This window comes from Nesoenas mayeri, assembly GCF_963082525.1.
Source record: "Nesoenas mayeri genome assembly, chromosome: Z".
In the NCBI taxonomy this organism is placed as follows: Eukaryota; Metazoa; Chordata; class Aves; order Columbiformes; family Columbidae; genus Nesoenas; species Nesoenas mayeri.
This window is the reverse complement of record NC_137542.1, coordinates 77522658-77539600: the sequence shown is the minus strand read 5'-3', so window position 1 is coordinate 77539600 and position 16943 is coordinate 77522658. Positions and strand designations below refer to the sequence as shown.

The window sequence follows — 16943 nt, the reverse complement described above, 5'->3', positions numbered from 1 at the left end:
TTCAGTGCACTATGTAAACAGGCGCTTCACAACGCTCGTCTCCTGCTTCCAAGGCCAGCGGGTAAGCCTAACAAAACCAAATTATTGCTGCTCATTCCAAATCCTCCGCTTGCACCCAGACGTTTGGTGCTGGGACTCCTGGACGCTGCGTTAACGAACCACAGCACTAACGAGCCGGCAGAGAACACGCGGCAAAATGTGCTTTCTTGTATGTAGGATGGCGTGCGACTTGCTGCCCCCAGTTCTCCTGCTGCGAAGCGGCTCCATGAGCACGCGACGGGAAGGACGCACCGATCTCAGTGTCGGGGCGGAGCGCGGGAGCGGCCGCAGCTGCGGCAGCGCCAGCACAGCCCCCGCGTTCTGTTCTCCTGGGGGGACGCGCCGGCGCAGCCCCCGCGCTCTCCCGGGGGGACGCTCCGGCGCAGCCCGCGCCGCCACCGCGCCGTCCCCACGCAGGGCAGGCCGGCCCGCGACAGCCGCGTCCTGAGCCCGGCGCTCCCTGAACTCCACACCCAACTGTTAAAGGTGACCCAAGAAATAAACGCTGCATCACTGCGGCAAGTCCATTGTCAGAAACATACTGAAACGCATACTTTAAAATGATAAATAACCTGTGCACTCCTATCGAGACATACTAATGCTTTACTGACTTCATTATTTGATGTTTATCTCCCCGATAACCCCGCTCGCCGCCACTGCTTAGGGCTTCACTACAGGTTACAAAGGTTAGAACAAGACTACAAGAACGTGGGCAAAGAGAACTTGCAATGAGTGAGAGACACCTGAGTCAATCCCAACGCAGGGCCACACTACCAGCACACAGCCTGCTGCAAATTAACGAGCTAAAACCTCAGGACAAGGAAGAACATCTACAGCCACACTATGCCTTATTTCCCCTTGACAAGTTTCAACTTTTTCAAGCAGCGTTTGGCCTAATTCAAATGCCATGCATACATTTCAAAAGAGAGAAGGATTTTAGGATGCCAGCTCACCTGAAATAAATGACCAAGAGCATCCCAAGCAGAAGACATGAGGTGTCCGGGGTGCACCAGCACACTGAGCTACGCACCTGTTCCAGAAACTTCCCCGTGGCTGCAGAATTACCAGCGGTGCTTCTGGGCGCGGGTGCGTTATTTCTGGCTCAGACAGCGCACGGCTTCTGCGGGGTTTTGTCAACCAAGGCCACATTTGCAGATGGAGCGGCCACAGCTCCGCCGCACGCACAACTGCTTTCCAATTCACCGCGAAACATCAATTATCTTTATCAAATAACAGTATCTCATCTCAGTCCATTATCAAGATGGAGTCTTATTTTAGCTGGACTGCAGCCCTATCTGTATATCAAGGCTGGCCGCAGTGCCAGAGTGAGTGAAAGGCTGTGAAATAATCAATAATCATCATCAAATTGTGGTCGACAGGTTGCGAGGATGGAAGTTTTTGATGCAACCTCCCCCTTTGTGCGCGGTGACAGAGCTCGCCCTCCGCGGCACCGGGGAGGACGGCGCTCCGGCCGCCGCACATACCCCTTTCCTGCACCAAATTCTGTTATGTCGTGTTGCCCATGTCGAGGTCTCAGTCTCGACCTCGGAGATGCACACGGAGACACTGGAGGATTAAAATGATAATTCGTGTCTATTTCCTGGCAAAACTAGAACCGATGTGCAAGATTAAAGACTGATTTCTACCGACTACCAGCTATTTTCAGAATCCGGCTTAAAACTGCTGCGTTTCCTCTTCAGACAAAAGAATAAATTGCAATGAAACCATTTGCTTTTCCAAACCAAAAATTCCTCCACAAAGAAAGGTACATTTCATATGAAATTGATGCTAGTGAAATGTTTACATAAATATAATATGAACACTGTCAGTGCAAACCCAAACTGCTCCGGAGCATTCCTCCCCACAATCTCCTCCAACACATGGATAATTAATAGGAAACTATAACGTGAAGAATTTGAAACCACCTGGTAACCTATTAGCCAAAAACAAAGCAGCCCAGAAAATATTGAATACATGATTTGACAGAAAAGGGAAAAAGAGAGAACACCTAACCTCTCCCTAAAAATGAGGTTAAAAAAACCCCACAATGTATTTTGAATTCTCAAAATACAATAAAAAAAGGCTGTAATTTTAAGTCAGATTTAAAGTTTTAACAATTAACTAAAATCCCAAAGCCCTGACATAAGATATTTCCTTGAAAGTGAGACTTAATGTAGAACGGTCTAGCAATTGTAAATATTCATATAGCAGTTAATGACCTCTGTTTTAAAACCATGAGGAAGAAGCGCATGTTCACAGGCACATCCGTACCAAGCGACAACGCCAGCCAACAGCACGACACAAACGCAGGTAACTTTGGCGCTCAGGTACCATCTTACCGGCTGTATTAATAACTGACATCTTGTTAAATAAGTGACACTAATACTGTAAATTTTACTGGAAAAAGCCTGTCATTTGTAAATGTTGATTTATGGTTTGTTAAGAAAGGTGATCCTTGGCATCCATCATTCTATTAATCATTCGGTGTCATTTTCCAGTCCGTACATACAACCACCTTTCTTGAAAGCAAAACAGAAATGTGCCGGAAGGAAAAAACCCCACACAGAAAATGGTTTGGTTCCTTACCAATGCAGTTCAAACGCCTCCCCGTTTTTTGTTCAAGCGGATCACTAGCACCCTGTGTCACCTGCAGTGTGAAAACCAAGTAACCACGCTCAGAGCATGGCTGAGAGACCAAAACCCAACATTTGAGCCTCAGCGCAGCAGCGTAGCGACGCTGGAACGCACCAGGGTAAGGTCCCACGTTGGACTGTCATGAATTATTCAACACCACCATCCCCAAACAAAAGCAACCTCTTCCTTCAGCATTTCTGCTGCTTTCCTCAGCCACCTCCAGCACGGTGAGACTCCAACAGCCAGAACTATAGTGGTGTGGGGGCAGATCCGTGTCCCAACTCACGCTTGATCCAAACGTACCAGGGCAACTCACGTACTTTGATAACCATTGTGAAAGGCCTTAACTTCTGAACAAAAGCACATTAAAAATGGTCAGCTTTCTCCCCATTTCAAAACTTCGTTCTACACAATCCTGAGTTATTTCACATCTTCTGAGCAGCCTGAAATCTGCCGCTGTGAGAAATAGAACTTACAAGATCAGATTTGGAACACGAAACCTGTATCCAATAGATGGCGTTGCCCCCTAATAGTCGTGTACCCAGCACGCTCCTAATTTTTAGATCTTATGAATAATAAGACATGCAAAGGAGCCTGCCCTAATTATTGCAGGAGCCCCAGAGTGTATATCCATATTCAGCAGTTTTTATAGTTCATTAACAAATCATGATCCAAGTGACTAAAGCTCAAACAAGACAGAGCAGCCCATACTTCCTACTTGCCTGCATTATATAGTTATTTATAAAAGAAATCTGGCCATTTTAGCTTCCAGAGGACATCTGTCTAAGCAAAATCCCCCAGAACATACCATTCAATGGGGTCAGGTACCAGATTAGGGAAGGAAAGCCCAGAATTTGGGCACAGCCGTGCTCACCCCAGCGGGTGGTTCTGCGGATGCGCAGCACGAAACGCCACCTGCTCTACAAGGCACAGATCTGTTGAGGGCTAACGGTAGCGTCTTTTAGACACAACAAAAACGTACAGCTGTGCTCACAAAACAATAAGGCAGATCCAAAACACAGATATTGTATCCAAGCTTCACATAAAGACCATTGAAATTCACGGAGCTGATCATGTAGTACAAGGAGTAAAGAATGTCAGCAGAGAACTTTTCTGAAGAGATAAGGCAAATACTTTGTCGTGTAAACGTTTTTAACTCCAGGTGCTCGTTTCAACATTACCTGTAAGTATATGTTCTCCTAGGGCACTGGTGACCCGTAAGAAAACTTGTATCTTATTTCAAAAGAGTAAGTACCTCAAACATAAGCATCGTGGCATCTTGTAGGGAGGAGTTTTAGGAAAAAGCCCGAACCGTCTGTGGATTTTCTGTTAGGTAAGCGCACTGCTACAACCACTAACTTCTACAAGTCGTGTGTTTCAGAGCAGGGGTTCACCCAACTGCAGGTGTTGGTCACCAGCGCACCCTGGGAACGAGGACAGGAGGGCTCTGTACCGAACCGCAGATCCCCGCGGTGCTGCCCTGGCGCCCCGGCTGCCTTACCTGGCACTTGCCGGTGCGGATGTCGTAGAGCGCCACGGAGCCGTGCCGCGCTCCCACCGCGATCCGGTGGCTGCGCTCGTAGTAGCTCACCATGTAGAACCTGCGTGGGACAGGAGAGCGAGTGACAGGTGAGACCTGGGTGTTCACATCCATCTGCAACGCCATCGCGTAATTAGTGCTGGAACGGAGTTTGATTGAAAAATCCATCCGCTGCCAGTTTCCCTACACGGCATCCAGCAAAGCCAATGGATGTTTGATACATTCTGCAGAATCACATCACATGTATTTATTTCTATTAGACAGTGCTGAACTCTTCCGATGAGTCTGGGAATGACGCAATGACCGCCAGGTCCCCACATGTCCCCGTGCCTGTCCTGTGTGCGGGGAACACAACAGTGCTGGACGGCAAATGTTAAACCAGGCAATCCTGACACCCTGAATGACTGCAAAGCACTTTTCCTTGAAAATCAAATGAGAAAGAAAGAGAGAAAGCATAGGGAAAAATATGCAACCTCATACATGCTTGTTTGGCATGGGGGGGGGGCGTAAAATGAAATTTACCCAGCACTCCCTTATCTAATAACATCCTGCAGGTGAAAAGGAACCAGGAAATGTGTGATAGCCCTTAACATTCAGGCACCAGTTTGAACTCCAATAGCAAAATCCAAGGGATTTCTACACCTTGGAACACAGGAGAGTCCAAGTAAAGGAGAGCAGCAGGTCCTGCAGCAGGGCAGCAAACAGCACCCCTCACTCCTCACTGCCTCCAAACGCGTTTGGACACGGCGCTGGCTCCGGATCGCCCTTGGAAAGAAGGATCCACCAGACCACACAACAACAGAGGGCTCGGGGAAAAAAGCTTAAAGGAAACAGCTGGTTTTGGGTTCCATTTCCTAAAAAAATTAATTACTCCTTAAACTGACATCCAGTTGTCAGCTCTTTAGCCTCATTCTTTATGTTAAACGTTCATTACAAAGAGCCTGTTGATTAACATCGTGGCTTAATTAAATCTTAATTTCAAATTTCAGTATCTTGCAATAGCCAGAGGGGTTCTGGATCACACTTTGACACGCTTCAGGATTACTTCACATCTCATTATTTTGCCTTTCCACACAGTGAGGCGTCACCACAAGAGCTGGCGGACCCTGATCCCTCCAGCTTCACCCTCCAAAACCCTGGGAACAGCCACCCTCAGCCCGGCAGAGCGCGCTGGGGTATTCAAAGAACTACCATCGGCATTATGGCAAAGTGCTTCCCCTTGGAATCTCTCCAGAGACGCGACCGTTTGCTGAAATCCAATGACAATTTCCATTGGGCTGAAGGAGCACATTGAGGGGTGCTGTATCATTTTTACAATGGCTATAACTATGTAGAATAGGAAATATTACTAGTAATCTAACAAAATTTTAAGAGAAGGTTTCACTATAAAAATACAACAGGAATAAGGAGATTTTTGCATTAATTCCCACTTAGCCTTGCATTTCTCTTTTAAGGTAAGCCTTTTAAAGTACCGGGAAGAAGGAAGATTACCTCTATCAGTGGACTACCTGTCAACAAGATCATTCTTCTTTTTTTAAAACTATTAAATATTTTAATAGCTTATTAAATTAAAAGGTAATGGTCGACAGATGATTATTGTAATTTATTGGTTGTACAACTTTAATAGTATAACTGGGATATTTATCATGGTCTAAAGATACTGTAAGTGTTCCCATTTTATAAATCACACTTTACTACTTGAAGTCCCATTTTCAGAGGGTGGCAGAACGAGCCCAAGACAAAGACAAGGGCTGATGCTGAAATCCCCCTGCGGGTCAGCAAGGGACAGTGGCTCCGGGGCCACTCGTGCCTTTGGGTGCCCGGTGAGCCACCGGGTCAGCGGCAGCACCAGCACGAGGCGGCACCGCGCTCCCCGGCCCCGAGATTCTGGGCAAATTCCTGTTTGCTACTTTCCCGAGCTGCCTCTCACCACAAATGGAGGATTTGAATGCTGCCTAAGCCATTTCCACGTGTTGGGATGTGCGGGGCAGCTCTACACAATCAGCAGCGCTCGCTGCGCTTTGCAGGGGAAAGCATCGCGTAAGAGACTGTTCCGCTCTGGACAATGAAATACATCCTGCTGGTGGCCCAGCGGCCTTCCCCACAGTTTTCTCACCTGCAGATGGCTGGAAAGCATTCCTGAAGACCCTTCTTCTTAACCAAAGACCCTTCCAGGCAATACATGATGATGTCCATCACCTTGGAAACAAAAAGTTGAAGTCATTTGATATATGAGATTTTATGTTTCATAATACAAGTTCTAACTGGTAAAAATAGAGCATTTCCATGCCTGACTGCATCTTTGATATCCAACTTTCAAATAGAATTGAGATAAAACAAATGAGAACTGTCTTGCACATAAGAGTTTACACCAGCAATGTTACCGGTAACTGGAACCATTCAGAGCACCCATGAACAGTCATAAACCAACAAACCAGCAGTAAACATCAGTGACAGAGCTCTATAAGCAGCCTCTGGGCATCAGTATCAACGTTACAAATCTGTTACATCATTTGTACCACTCCTCAACAGCATCCATCAGCACCAATGAACGTGCCAGATCAACCATGCGCAGGATCCCCAGTACCACAAGCACCCCTGACCTCCAGCAAGTCCTCTTGCTTGGGGTTCTGCCCCAACAATGCAAATTTAATGCCATTTAAAAGCAATGTTAGCATTTAGAGTTCAAAAATGAGCTGGGCAGTATAAAGCAAATCCTCCTTGTGCACAGAAAGGTTTGCGGTCCACACAAAAGGGAACTCCACCAGGCAGCGAGCCCCAGCAGGGCCGGCAGCACAGCCTCACCTCCACCAGCAGGTCCACCACGTCGGTCGGCATCTTCTCGATGAGGATCTCGATGACTCTGAGGATCTCCCCCTTGGCGCGGGCCAGGGTGGTGGTGTGGATGTTCTGCTGGGACTGCGTGTTGGCGGCCAGGGCCGTGTGTCTGTGCACCTGTGGGCAGCGCTCACGGTCAGAAGGTCTGCACCGTGCAGGATGCCCTGCTTCACTTGGACATCTGGGGATTGCCCCTCATCATCCACGGAGCCACTAATGGTTACCCTTGGTGGAGTTTGCAAACTAGGCCTTACCTGCTTTACGTCATTCTGAGTCTCACAAAACTAAAGGCCAAGGTAAGGGAATGTCTGGGTCTTGACTACATCTTTTTGCATGCTTGTACATCTTCCCTTAGGCATTAGATGGCTGCTTCATAACAGGCTTTTCTTGGCTGGGCACTGAACATTGCCCACCTGATTGCTTTGGCTCAGCCCAAGGCTGGACCTGGGCTCAGGCTCAGCCAGACTGTGCCCAGCCCACACCAACCCCTGGGGCTCTGCCCCACTCAGTTTTAACTCATATTTAATGTGGTCCTGTCTGCATCACCCAGAAAAAGCAGGATCTTACACATCCTATTGGGAGTTCCTATAATCAGCGTACAATGATTAAGCCAGACACAAGTCATGGCACTGCTAAATACATCTCAAATTCTGGGTGATTCGGCCACCTGCAGGAACACAAACGTCCCGCTTTCCGGGAGGGGGGCGCGGGTCCCGGGGGTCACCCACCTCCTTGGCGATGGTGGTGATGAAGGCGGGCGGGCGGGCCGTGGCGATGAGCGACAGCGCGTGCCGCGCCGAGCGCGCCGAGTCGGCCGCCGGGCTCAGGGGCAGCCCCATTGTGATGCTAAACGGGCGCCGCACAAAGCGGCAGAGAGAAAAGGAGCATTAGAAATATGGAGTGAAAAGATTAGAAACAGCTTATAATGTCAGTTCAAGGTCAACGGGAGCACTCAAACAGTTAGAATATAATGGACTTCCAACAATGAGCGGTGATTAGGAGTCAGGGTGTTCTATCATCAAATACAAAATCGAATAATCAACCATGAAGATTGAAAACAGTATGCGCATCTGTCTAAAGTGTTAGAAAGGCCTTGTTAACAAATTATCTGTATGTGCTGAATACATATAACCCAACTGAGGACGAGGCGAACGCGGAACGTCTTCCCGAGAATTTACAGTTTCTCTTTCACAACGTTTTAAGCACAGGCTGCAAAAAGTCCCCTGCTGGTGGTAACTGTCCTGAACTGAGCTCAGCACTGGTTACCGGGGAGAAGAGCCGCTGGCAGAACTGCCACCACCGGGCCCACGTGGTCTGATTCGCTTTCCTGCGTGACCCGGCGGCAGCGGCACCAGGTGACAGAGCCGTGCTCTGTGCCGCCCAAACACCGACATCAGCCACGTGCTCTTTGGAATCTCTAGCACCGAGTTTTAACCACAATTCTTTGGATAACGGCAAGGGACTAACTGGCATCTAAATTCTCCACACGCAACATTTTCACTTGCTATGATACGATAAATGCAAGAAACGATAAGGTAGTGATGACCAGAGCAGCGAGGAAAGAGGCTGCAAACCAGTTTGCCGGCTTTGAAACATCTCCAGGTGTTCTCCAGGTGCGGTGGGTCCTGCTGCTGTGCCCACTCCTGCTCCGAGCTGGAAAGGAGCTGCTCACAGCACCAGCGCGTGTGAACGCAAAGTGTTCATAACAGCGAAGCTTTTCGCTAACAAGCCTCAGAGGCTCCTCAAGACTCTGTTAAAGCAGGAGGCTGCAAGCAAGCTCTGTGGCAGACAAGGCTCGCAGAAGAAAAGCACCGTCGTGGAGAAGAGCAGAATCATTCCGCGCCTCTATCTCTGGCATCTCTATGTGCTTCTATTATAAATTGGTAACCCTGGTTTATCAGATTCATTTGCTCTGAGAACAGAGTCAGACACAACCTGCTCTGAAAAGAAATGAGGGAAAGGAGACATTGCCCCATCTTTGGGGTTATTTCAATCACAACACACATCACCTGCTCCAAGCCAACGAGACGCCGTCACTGTTTCCATCTGGTCTCGGCACAGAGCCCAGCTGAGCGCCAGACCCGCAGGACCCCGGGCGGCCAGGAAAAGACCAGTTCATTGGTCCCAGCTCCAAAAACACTGGAGTTAATCTGCTCATTCAGCTTGTAACATTAACATCCGAGAGCTGCTCTTCTGGGCACCCTCCCTTCCGAGACGCACCCCGCCTTCCCCCAGGCCTGAACCCCAACAGCTGGAGGCTTTTGGGAACCCATACACTGTTCAAATCATATCTTCAAATAGAGATTCTCTTAATAGATAACTTGGTTATATGCGTAGCACAATTTATCACAACCAGACGTCCCTATATAAAAGTAAAGTTTTCCACTAAACACAAAACTAAAGAGATTTAGCCTATTTCAGTACACACATATATAAACATATGGATCAATCAGAATGCAATTTGCTAATTTGGGTATATTATATCATAATCTATATCAAACTATAGCTTGTAATTCAATGAGCAAAACAACAGCCAGCAATGATCCCTATTGTCATCATGCCAAGAAATGCAAGTCCAATAAAAGCTAGAAAACCCCTCTGAACCGAGCAGCTCCACTGTGCTGGGGGGACCAGGGTGAACCAGGGGAGTGGAGCACTTATAAATACCAGAGCTTTGGGAAACACCTCATATTTAGTTAATTCAGAAGGGAAAAAGAAAACCACAGCTGTTTTTTGGTCAATAAATGTGATTTTTTGTTTGAAAAAGCAGCAGCTTGACGTAAAGCTCTTTCGTACCGCACCCCCAGCAGCAGGGGCGCGGGGGGCAGGTGTTCCTGTGCGGGGCCCGCGGGCGGAGCGGGGAGCAGACACGCTGAACCCCACGCGTCGCAGCGCTGCCCAACGGGCCGCTTTCAATCTACATCTCCTTATGGATTAATAAGCAAACGCTTTCTCGCTCATTGCGCCATTTATCAGGATGGAAACTGCGCTGGGCTCCTTGAGGCCACGCGCTGACGCGGACGAGCCGCACTAACTGGTGACAGCCGGGACGGCACCGCGGGACGCGGGGACCCGGCCCCGCGAGCCCACGGCGGCACACCGGGAGGAAAACACCGCGGCTGCTCCTGCGCACGGCAAAACTCACTCAAGTCCACACAAACAACAACCTTCATCTGGTTCCTAAAAACGTGTGACATTCGGGCCTCAAATCAAAACCCAGGGATGCTCAATAAAAATGCTGCTCGTGTCCTGCGAGGTTGCACACATTAAAAAAACCCCAAACAATAATAGTCAAGAATCCCATTATCGTAACGCCAAATGCAGCAAGAGACAGGATTTTACCTCTATTGCAAAGTCACCTTAATGACCTCACTGAAGCATTTAGCCATAATTATTGGATTTAATCATAATAATCTGCTGGCGTGACTGATAGCACATCGCGTTATCAAGTGTAAAAATTTGCCTGCGTGTTTGTGTACATATAACTAAAAGTTGTACAATAATAGTAATTTCTATGAAACTAAACAAATACACACTTAGAGTTCCACGCACCAAAAAAAGTATTCCATTTTTTCTGTGTATTTTACATCAAAGTGTCAGATTTCCTTATGAAATCTGCTCCTTCCTCCAACCCCAATTACAAATCCCTAATTGAAAGAAGATTTTATTTCAAAGAGGTTAGAACGGAGGTACAAGGCAGCATACCACATAAATCTTGATGTAGGACACCTTACTAAGCTGTTCTCTGACCCCAGAGACAGGCTGTGCTCTATTGAGTTTATCATTCCTGAGCAATCCTGAAGTCTACAGGTTACCTTGGTGCTACGAACAGCGACGCTGTTGATAAAACAACCACCTCTTCAAAGGGCACTTTCCAAAACAATTCACATCCTAAGAGCTTGAGCTTGTAAAACCAGGGGGGTAAAGAATCCATGTATTCAGACACACTGGTGGAAATACCTTCTGAAAAGACTATTTTGTACCCTTTCTCTGTTGTCAAACAGTACAGAATCATAGGGTGGTTTGGAAGGGGCCTTTGAAGGTCACCCCATCCAACCCCTGCCGTGAGCAGGGACACCTTCACCCGGCGCAGCCTGCGCGACAGACTGATGTATTTGAAATATAAAAAAGTTTAGCTCGCTTCTCAGAATAACTGGCAATACGACGGGAAGCCGAGCGCCACGTACCCCCCGCGCAGAGGGGGTGACACAGCGTCAGGAGGTGCCAGCGGCGCGGTGTCACCGTCGTGGCCAGACCCTCTCCTTTCCTCGCTGGAAACGGTGAGTTGAAACGCCCCACTGGAAACCAGAGTCACTCCACATCCCACCCCGGGGCAGGATCCCACCCGCAGCCGCAGGGCCGGTTTGGGGTGAGCACCCGACACCTACTTGGCCAGCTGCTTCTCGGCGTCGGCGCAGAGCTCCAGCAGCCCCATGAGCACGGCCGACACGTCCATGTAGGGCTCCCAGACGGTGAAGCCACGGCCGATGAGGTCGATGGCGGTCCTGCGCACCGTGCTGTGCGCCGGCAGCTTGGCGCTGGGCGGCTGCAGCAGCAGGAACGTCAGCGCCTTGCCTGCGGAGGGAGAGAAGCCGCTCAGCGCCACACCGGCATCCTCTGCTCACACAGCCCCCGCAACGGCAACCGCCGCGCTGCGCGCCACGGGCGCCCAACAACGCACCGCGACGATACTGGCTGCCCCGAGGCTGGAACGCAGTGTTGGCAATACTAAATAAATAGTATCAAATGCAGTTTTGGGAAAAATACGCAAAGTTTACATACCTAAATGTTTTTGCCTGCAAATGGTGCAAAAGACAGAATAAATCAATACAGAAACAAAGTCCTCCCTTCGACAGACACTTACTGAGAAAATCCTGAAAATCTGTAATGTTAGCAGAAACGTTCAGAAAAAAAACCAAATAATTTTGAAAGAATTTCTAAGGAAATGAAGCTTAAAAGATTGAACTTGAGAAAATACTAGTTAAAATAAACCACGGTGAGATTACAGGCTTTTTAGTGGGTATCTCAGCTCCTGCTGATCTGCTCAGCTGAGACCTGGTGCAAGCCAGGCACCGAACTCACCAAAACGCCACCAAAACAACGGCTCACCTCCAAATGTGCTGCACGCACTGAAGAAATATGATTAATAATTTCATTTAGGAGACTATTTCTTTTAGTAATTACATATCTATAAACACAAAGGAGGGCTAAACCAACCAACGCTCCCAGATAATTTATCATAACCTCTACATAATTATTTGTTACCTCTTCGTAACGCTCGTTCAGCTCGCTATGGTGGCAAAGACAGCCTGTTAACAGGTTCTTCTCCAGCTTTCAGAACCAGGCTCTGAGCTGCTCGCTTTGTGTATTAAATAAACCACCTGCAGCGTGACACGCTCAGCAAAGCCAACAACAGACACTTCTCCAGTCCAGCCCAGTCTCACCAGCCCCACACGTCTAACAAAAGAACTGAAAGATCCTTCTTGAAGCGGACACCAGGCCACAAAGCTCTAATTTGTGTGAATTTCACGTCTCAAACATCAGTATTTTTTTGGGAAATCATGCCAACTGGAACGTGAGGGCAGAGAAACCCGGCCCTCGTGCCGGGGGTCGCCAGGCATCGCTGCCACTGCAAACGCGGCTCAGGACAGGATGGACGAGCCCACGTCGCTCTGCCGCCCGCTCCTCAGCCTCGACATCTTTGTTTAAGCTTTGACTTGGCTTAAATGAACGAATTAATATTGACAAAAACATCAACTAAGCTAATGAGTTGTTAGTTAAGGCAATAAACATGTCACATTAGAGTCAGCGCAGTAAAGAGGTAATTAGCCCGGAGCGGCTCTGCCGGAGGGCACCGGGGTGACCGGGACAGCGTCCCCCACACGGTGCCACCGGGGCGGCGCGGCCGTGTCTGCTCAGCGCAGCACCTGCTGGAAATCCACACAACACCCTTGGAACCAAAAGATCCGCCCCAGTGAAAACGGAGTTGTGCTGATTCACATGCACCTTCTGCTAACGACAGCCATTAGGAAAGTCAATGACAGAATATTATACAGAACAGAATAAAGCACCCTTCTTTAAAAATTAGGCTGCAACTTACAAGATGGAGTCACTTTAAGCAGTAACTAGGCAGAAATGCAGCTCAGGAGATGAAATTCCTATATAACAAAGCTCTACATGCAGCAAGCCTGGTGCTGTTAAACATCTGCCTGCTTTTCCAGGGGTTTGCTGAACACAGCGAGGTTTGAGTCTTTGCTCCTTATGGCACCTTCATTAACGAAGACGTGACATGAATCCTAAAGCCCATCAGTTATTTCCGATGCATGCAGCCCCTGGGTTTCCACGATGCCTTTTCCTTGCTGAGTCTCAGGAGCTGTGACCACATCCCATCAGTCAGCATTGTTAGCCCCGACTCGCCCAGAGATTGAAAAAATTACATAATCTGCTGAGGCAAATCAATAGCACAGGCAGGAAGGGGACACTGATAACTCCGACTCGGGCCCCACGATGTGCCACAGGATCCAGTTCCAGCTAAATACAAATGATGGACTCGGGAATATGAGTTAACTTCCTATGCACCTCGTTCTGTTTTGCGTAGGAGCTGCAGGAGGGCTGCTCTCATTTCCAGCCCGCCCTCTCGATTAAACCGAATTGTCACCCCTTCGGAGGGTTATTTTCCTGGTTTGACAATATCTGTGTGACGTGCCAAGAGAAATACAGAAATATAAATGTGGAGAGTGGGTTAAAATCCATATCTCTTCGGCCCTCCCTGCTGTGAGTGAATTTTTGTTGCGTACCTTCTCTCATCTTTCAGATGGGTATCAAAGCAGGGATATCCTTAGGCCTACATTAAAAATAAATAGTTGCATTATTGCAGAATTTGTTCTAAAGACTTCATGATGACAAGATTTCTTTTCAGTCACGCTCAATGCCCCATTTCCTACATGTGTTTACAGAATTCATTTGCATGTTAGCCTTTAAAAATCTAAGTGTCAGAATGGTGTTAACTGAACTTCCTTTCGCTCTGGTCTATTTGAGCCATTTAAACATCATCCTGGCGACAGACCCAACGCCTGCAACTCCTCAGCCCGTTCCAGCATCGACACGAAGAACATGTGCGCTCACTTTCCAAAGTACGGCCTCAGAGTGTATTAAGAAGCAAAGCAGCCATCAGGCACGACAGTAGTGACATCGTATCATATTCAAAGTAAGAAACCTCAGAAATATCATTTAATCTTCAGGGGAGCACTCCCTCCATGTTAATGATGCACGGCATTTCTGGAGATGTAACGAGAGGTTTAACGGGTCAGAACACTCAGTTGTGGGTGCAGTGAATTCCCAGCGCTCCTGTTAAACACCACAGTACACACTGCTTTTCCAGTGGAGAATATCCGTGGGGGCCAGGAGAGCGCTGCCTCTGCATGGGGTACGGGTCTGCAACACCTGGCATCCTTCAGTAGGAAGGAGACAAAGGAAAAAGCAGAAAGTCTTTCTAAGAGCTGGTTTCCCAGCCTTTTTGGTCTAACCCCAGCCTAGTTAAACCCACCTACCAGTGCCATTTCTCTTCCTCTCAAACCTGCACTGGGGGAATCAAATGTGAAAGCAAGATCAATTCTGTTCCAAGACACTAAATGAGGTTTAGATCAGACTTGTTTCAATTTATGGAGAGAGCCCAACTATGCTGCCTTCAATGCCGTCTTCCTCCAACTCTGAAATTACATTACAGAGCTATAGAAAGAGCACACTACCATTATTTTAATCCAAAATTTGTTTATAATCTAGCATGAAGGAGAAAGCCAATATGACTCAGGTCATAACTGTGCATTAAACTTTGTATTTTCATTCCTGTTAATTGCCTAATTCCATTAAACCACGCTATTTATTTTAATCTAAATTATGTAATGTTTTCTAAGGAAAGCTATTTCCATAGAAATGATAATTTCATAGGAAGTAGCTGTTTTTTCCATCCCAGTACTGCCCACACTCTATGTTAATCTTAGAAGCTTTCTCCTGTTGCCCATCATTGTAACGAATCTCCTTAAGCAGTTGGGCCAGCTTGTGACCTACATGCCAGCGGAAGATGCACAATATCCGTGAAATAAGTCCCCACAATAACTTGAAGGAGTCGGGGGTCACAACTTCACCTGCTCTATCATTTTACCATTGTTCTCCATAGCAATTTATTCCAAGCAGCTGTGACCCGTCATCTCAGATTTGATACTCATCACACATTTGGGGTTGATTACGTGCTCTTACATTATGATGTTTCACAAAGATGAATGCAAATGCTTATAAAACAAAGAAATGTGAAGTTAACAAGGGATGTATGTATCTAAACTAGTGTCCTGAATTTCCCAGCATGCTGACAAACACTGATGCAATCGGGAGGATCCCTGCGGACGCGAGCAGCTTTCTGCAGCAGCGACGTGAAGCCAGCCCGGCGAGCGGCACGCTCCGCTCGCAGCCTCCCGCAGCCACACACCAGCTACGCGCTCTCACCGCGCTGTCGTGGCTTTGGTTTTGTCCAAATTAGTTAGTGAGCCGGCGGCTGCTCAGCTGGCTTATCGCTCCTGCGAGCGCTGCTCCGTGCTGATTGCTGCCCATGGGCACGCACGACCAGCAGCAGCCACCTTCCTCCTCCTCCTCCTCGCAGCGCTTGTCGCAGCACACGACTAACGCACCTAAAGACACTTAGAAGGGGTTTCAAGGCAGCTGATGGAATCAAATCCCACGTTCGTCAAGAATTTCAGGTCTAACCCATGTTAAATTCTATTTTCAGATTAAATATATTTGGGATACTGTAATGCTGGAAACCCCAGTTTAACAGAAGGCATGAAACACCTGACTTTACACCCCACGTCATTCTGTGCCTGCGTACGTTTTGTGTGCCTGTGTATGTGTAAAAATGGACTGCAAAGCCACAGTGCAACCTCTCTAACATACAAACACAGCTCCAGCAGCAACAGGATCACAGGATCCCAGGTCTAAGGGACCGCGAGGATCCTCTGGTCCAGCCTTGGCTCAAGAAAGGTGTCACATCTTACAGACACGGCTCAGCGATGGGGAAAGTACCTGGACAGCAGCAACCTCACAATTACACAGACAGGTATATTTATTTCTGTGCGGGAATTTCAGCTGCTCGCCCTCCCGCCCAGCAGGCAGGAAGGTCAGCCGCCAGGAATTTGGGACATCATAATCAAAGAGTGACAAATGGCACCACGAGCCCGCGCTCGGAACCCAGCCCCGTCTCTTCATTAACTCGCGGAACTGGAGCCGCTGCCACGGACTGTGCGACACGAAACCCCAACACGCGCTTTGCGAGGAGGTTGTGCACGTGTAGCCCGAAAAACAGTATCAGGAACTCAGTGCCACGAACATGCTGTCGTATTTGACACTGACTGAGTTAAAGGGCAAAACACTTACCATTAATAACTATACTGATGGCAGATGCTTTGAAAAATATACTGCATTAACAACAGAATCAAGTATTTTCATATTCAGGACAGAACAGTCGTTCAGATTTATCAGCCCATTAACTTTATAAACACAGCATTAGCTGCAGTTTAAGTGTGATGCGGTGCATCTGTAATGAGAAATTCTTCGGGTGGCGTTTTATAATTAAATATCTCATGAACTATTTGTAAGGTCAACAGAGATTAACGCAGGACGGCAGGCGAGGTCACCACGGGGATATCCAGAGAATTCCACCCTCTCAAAAAGGGTCACAATTATTATTTTCTTAATTACAGTAAGAAACCACAGGCACAATTTTTACAGCACAACCTCTGCGTGTGTTAACGGTGTAAATGAAGGAATTCATTTTGACAACCGGTAACTTATTCGAGTGCTGCTGACTCCCACCATGGCTTCCATGCTATGGCCAGGCTGCACC

At 47.9% G+C, this 16943-nt stretch overlaps 1 protein-coding gene across 4 annotated transcripts in view; it reads right to left on the bottom strand.

Annotated features, from left to right (window-relative positions):
• Positions 1-16943, bottom strand: part of WDR7 (WD repeat domain 7) — a 60391-nt gene that overhangs the window by 4486 nt on the left and 38962 nt on the right. For all 4 annotated transcript variants that reach the window (XM_080363150.1, XM_080363148.1, XM_080363149.1 and 1 more), the window contains 5 exons: positions 11440-11626; positions 7780-7897; positions 7019-7168; positions 6330-6412; positions 4175-4274 (listed from right to left, as the gene is read on the bottom strand). In XM_080363150.1, the coding sequence (XP_080219276.1) occupies positions 4175-4274; positions 6330-6412; positions 7019-7168; positions 7780-7897; positions 11440-11626 (638 nt within the window). The remainder of the gene's footprint in view (positions 1-4174; positions 4275-6329; positions 6413-7018; positions 7169-7779; positions 7898-11439; positions 11627-16943) is intronic.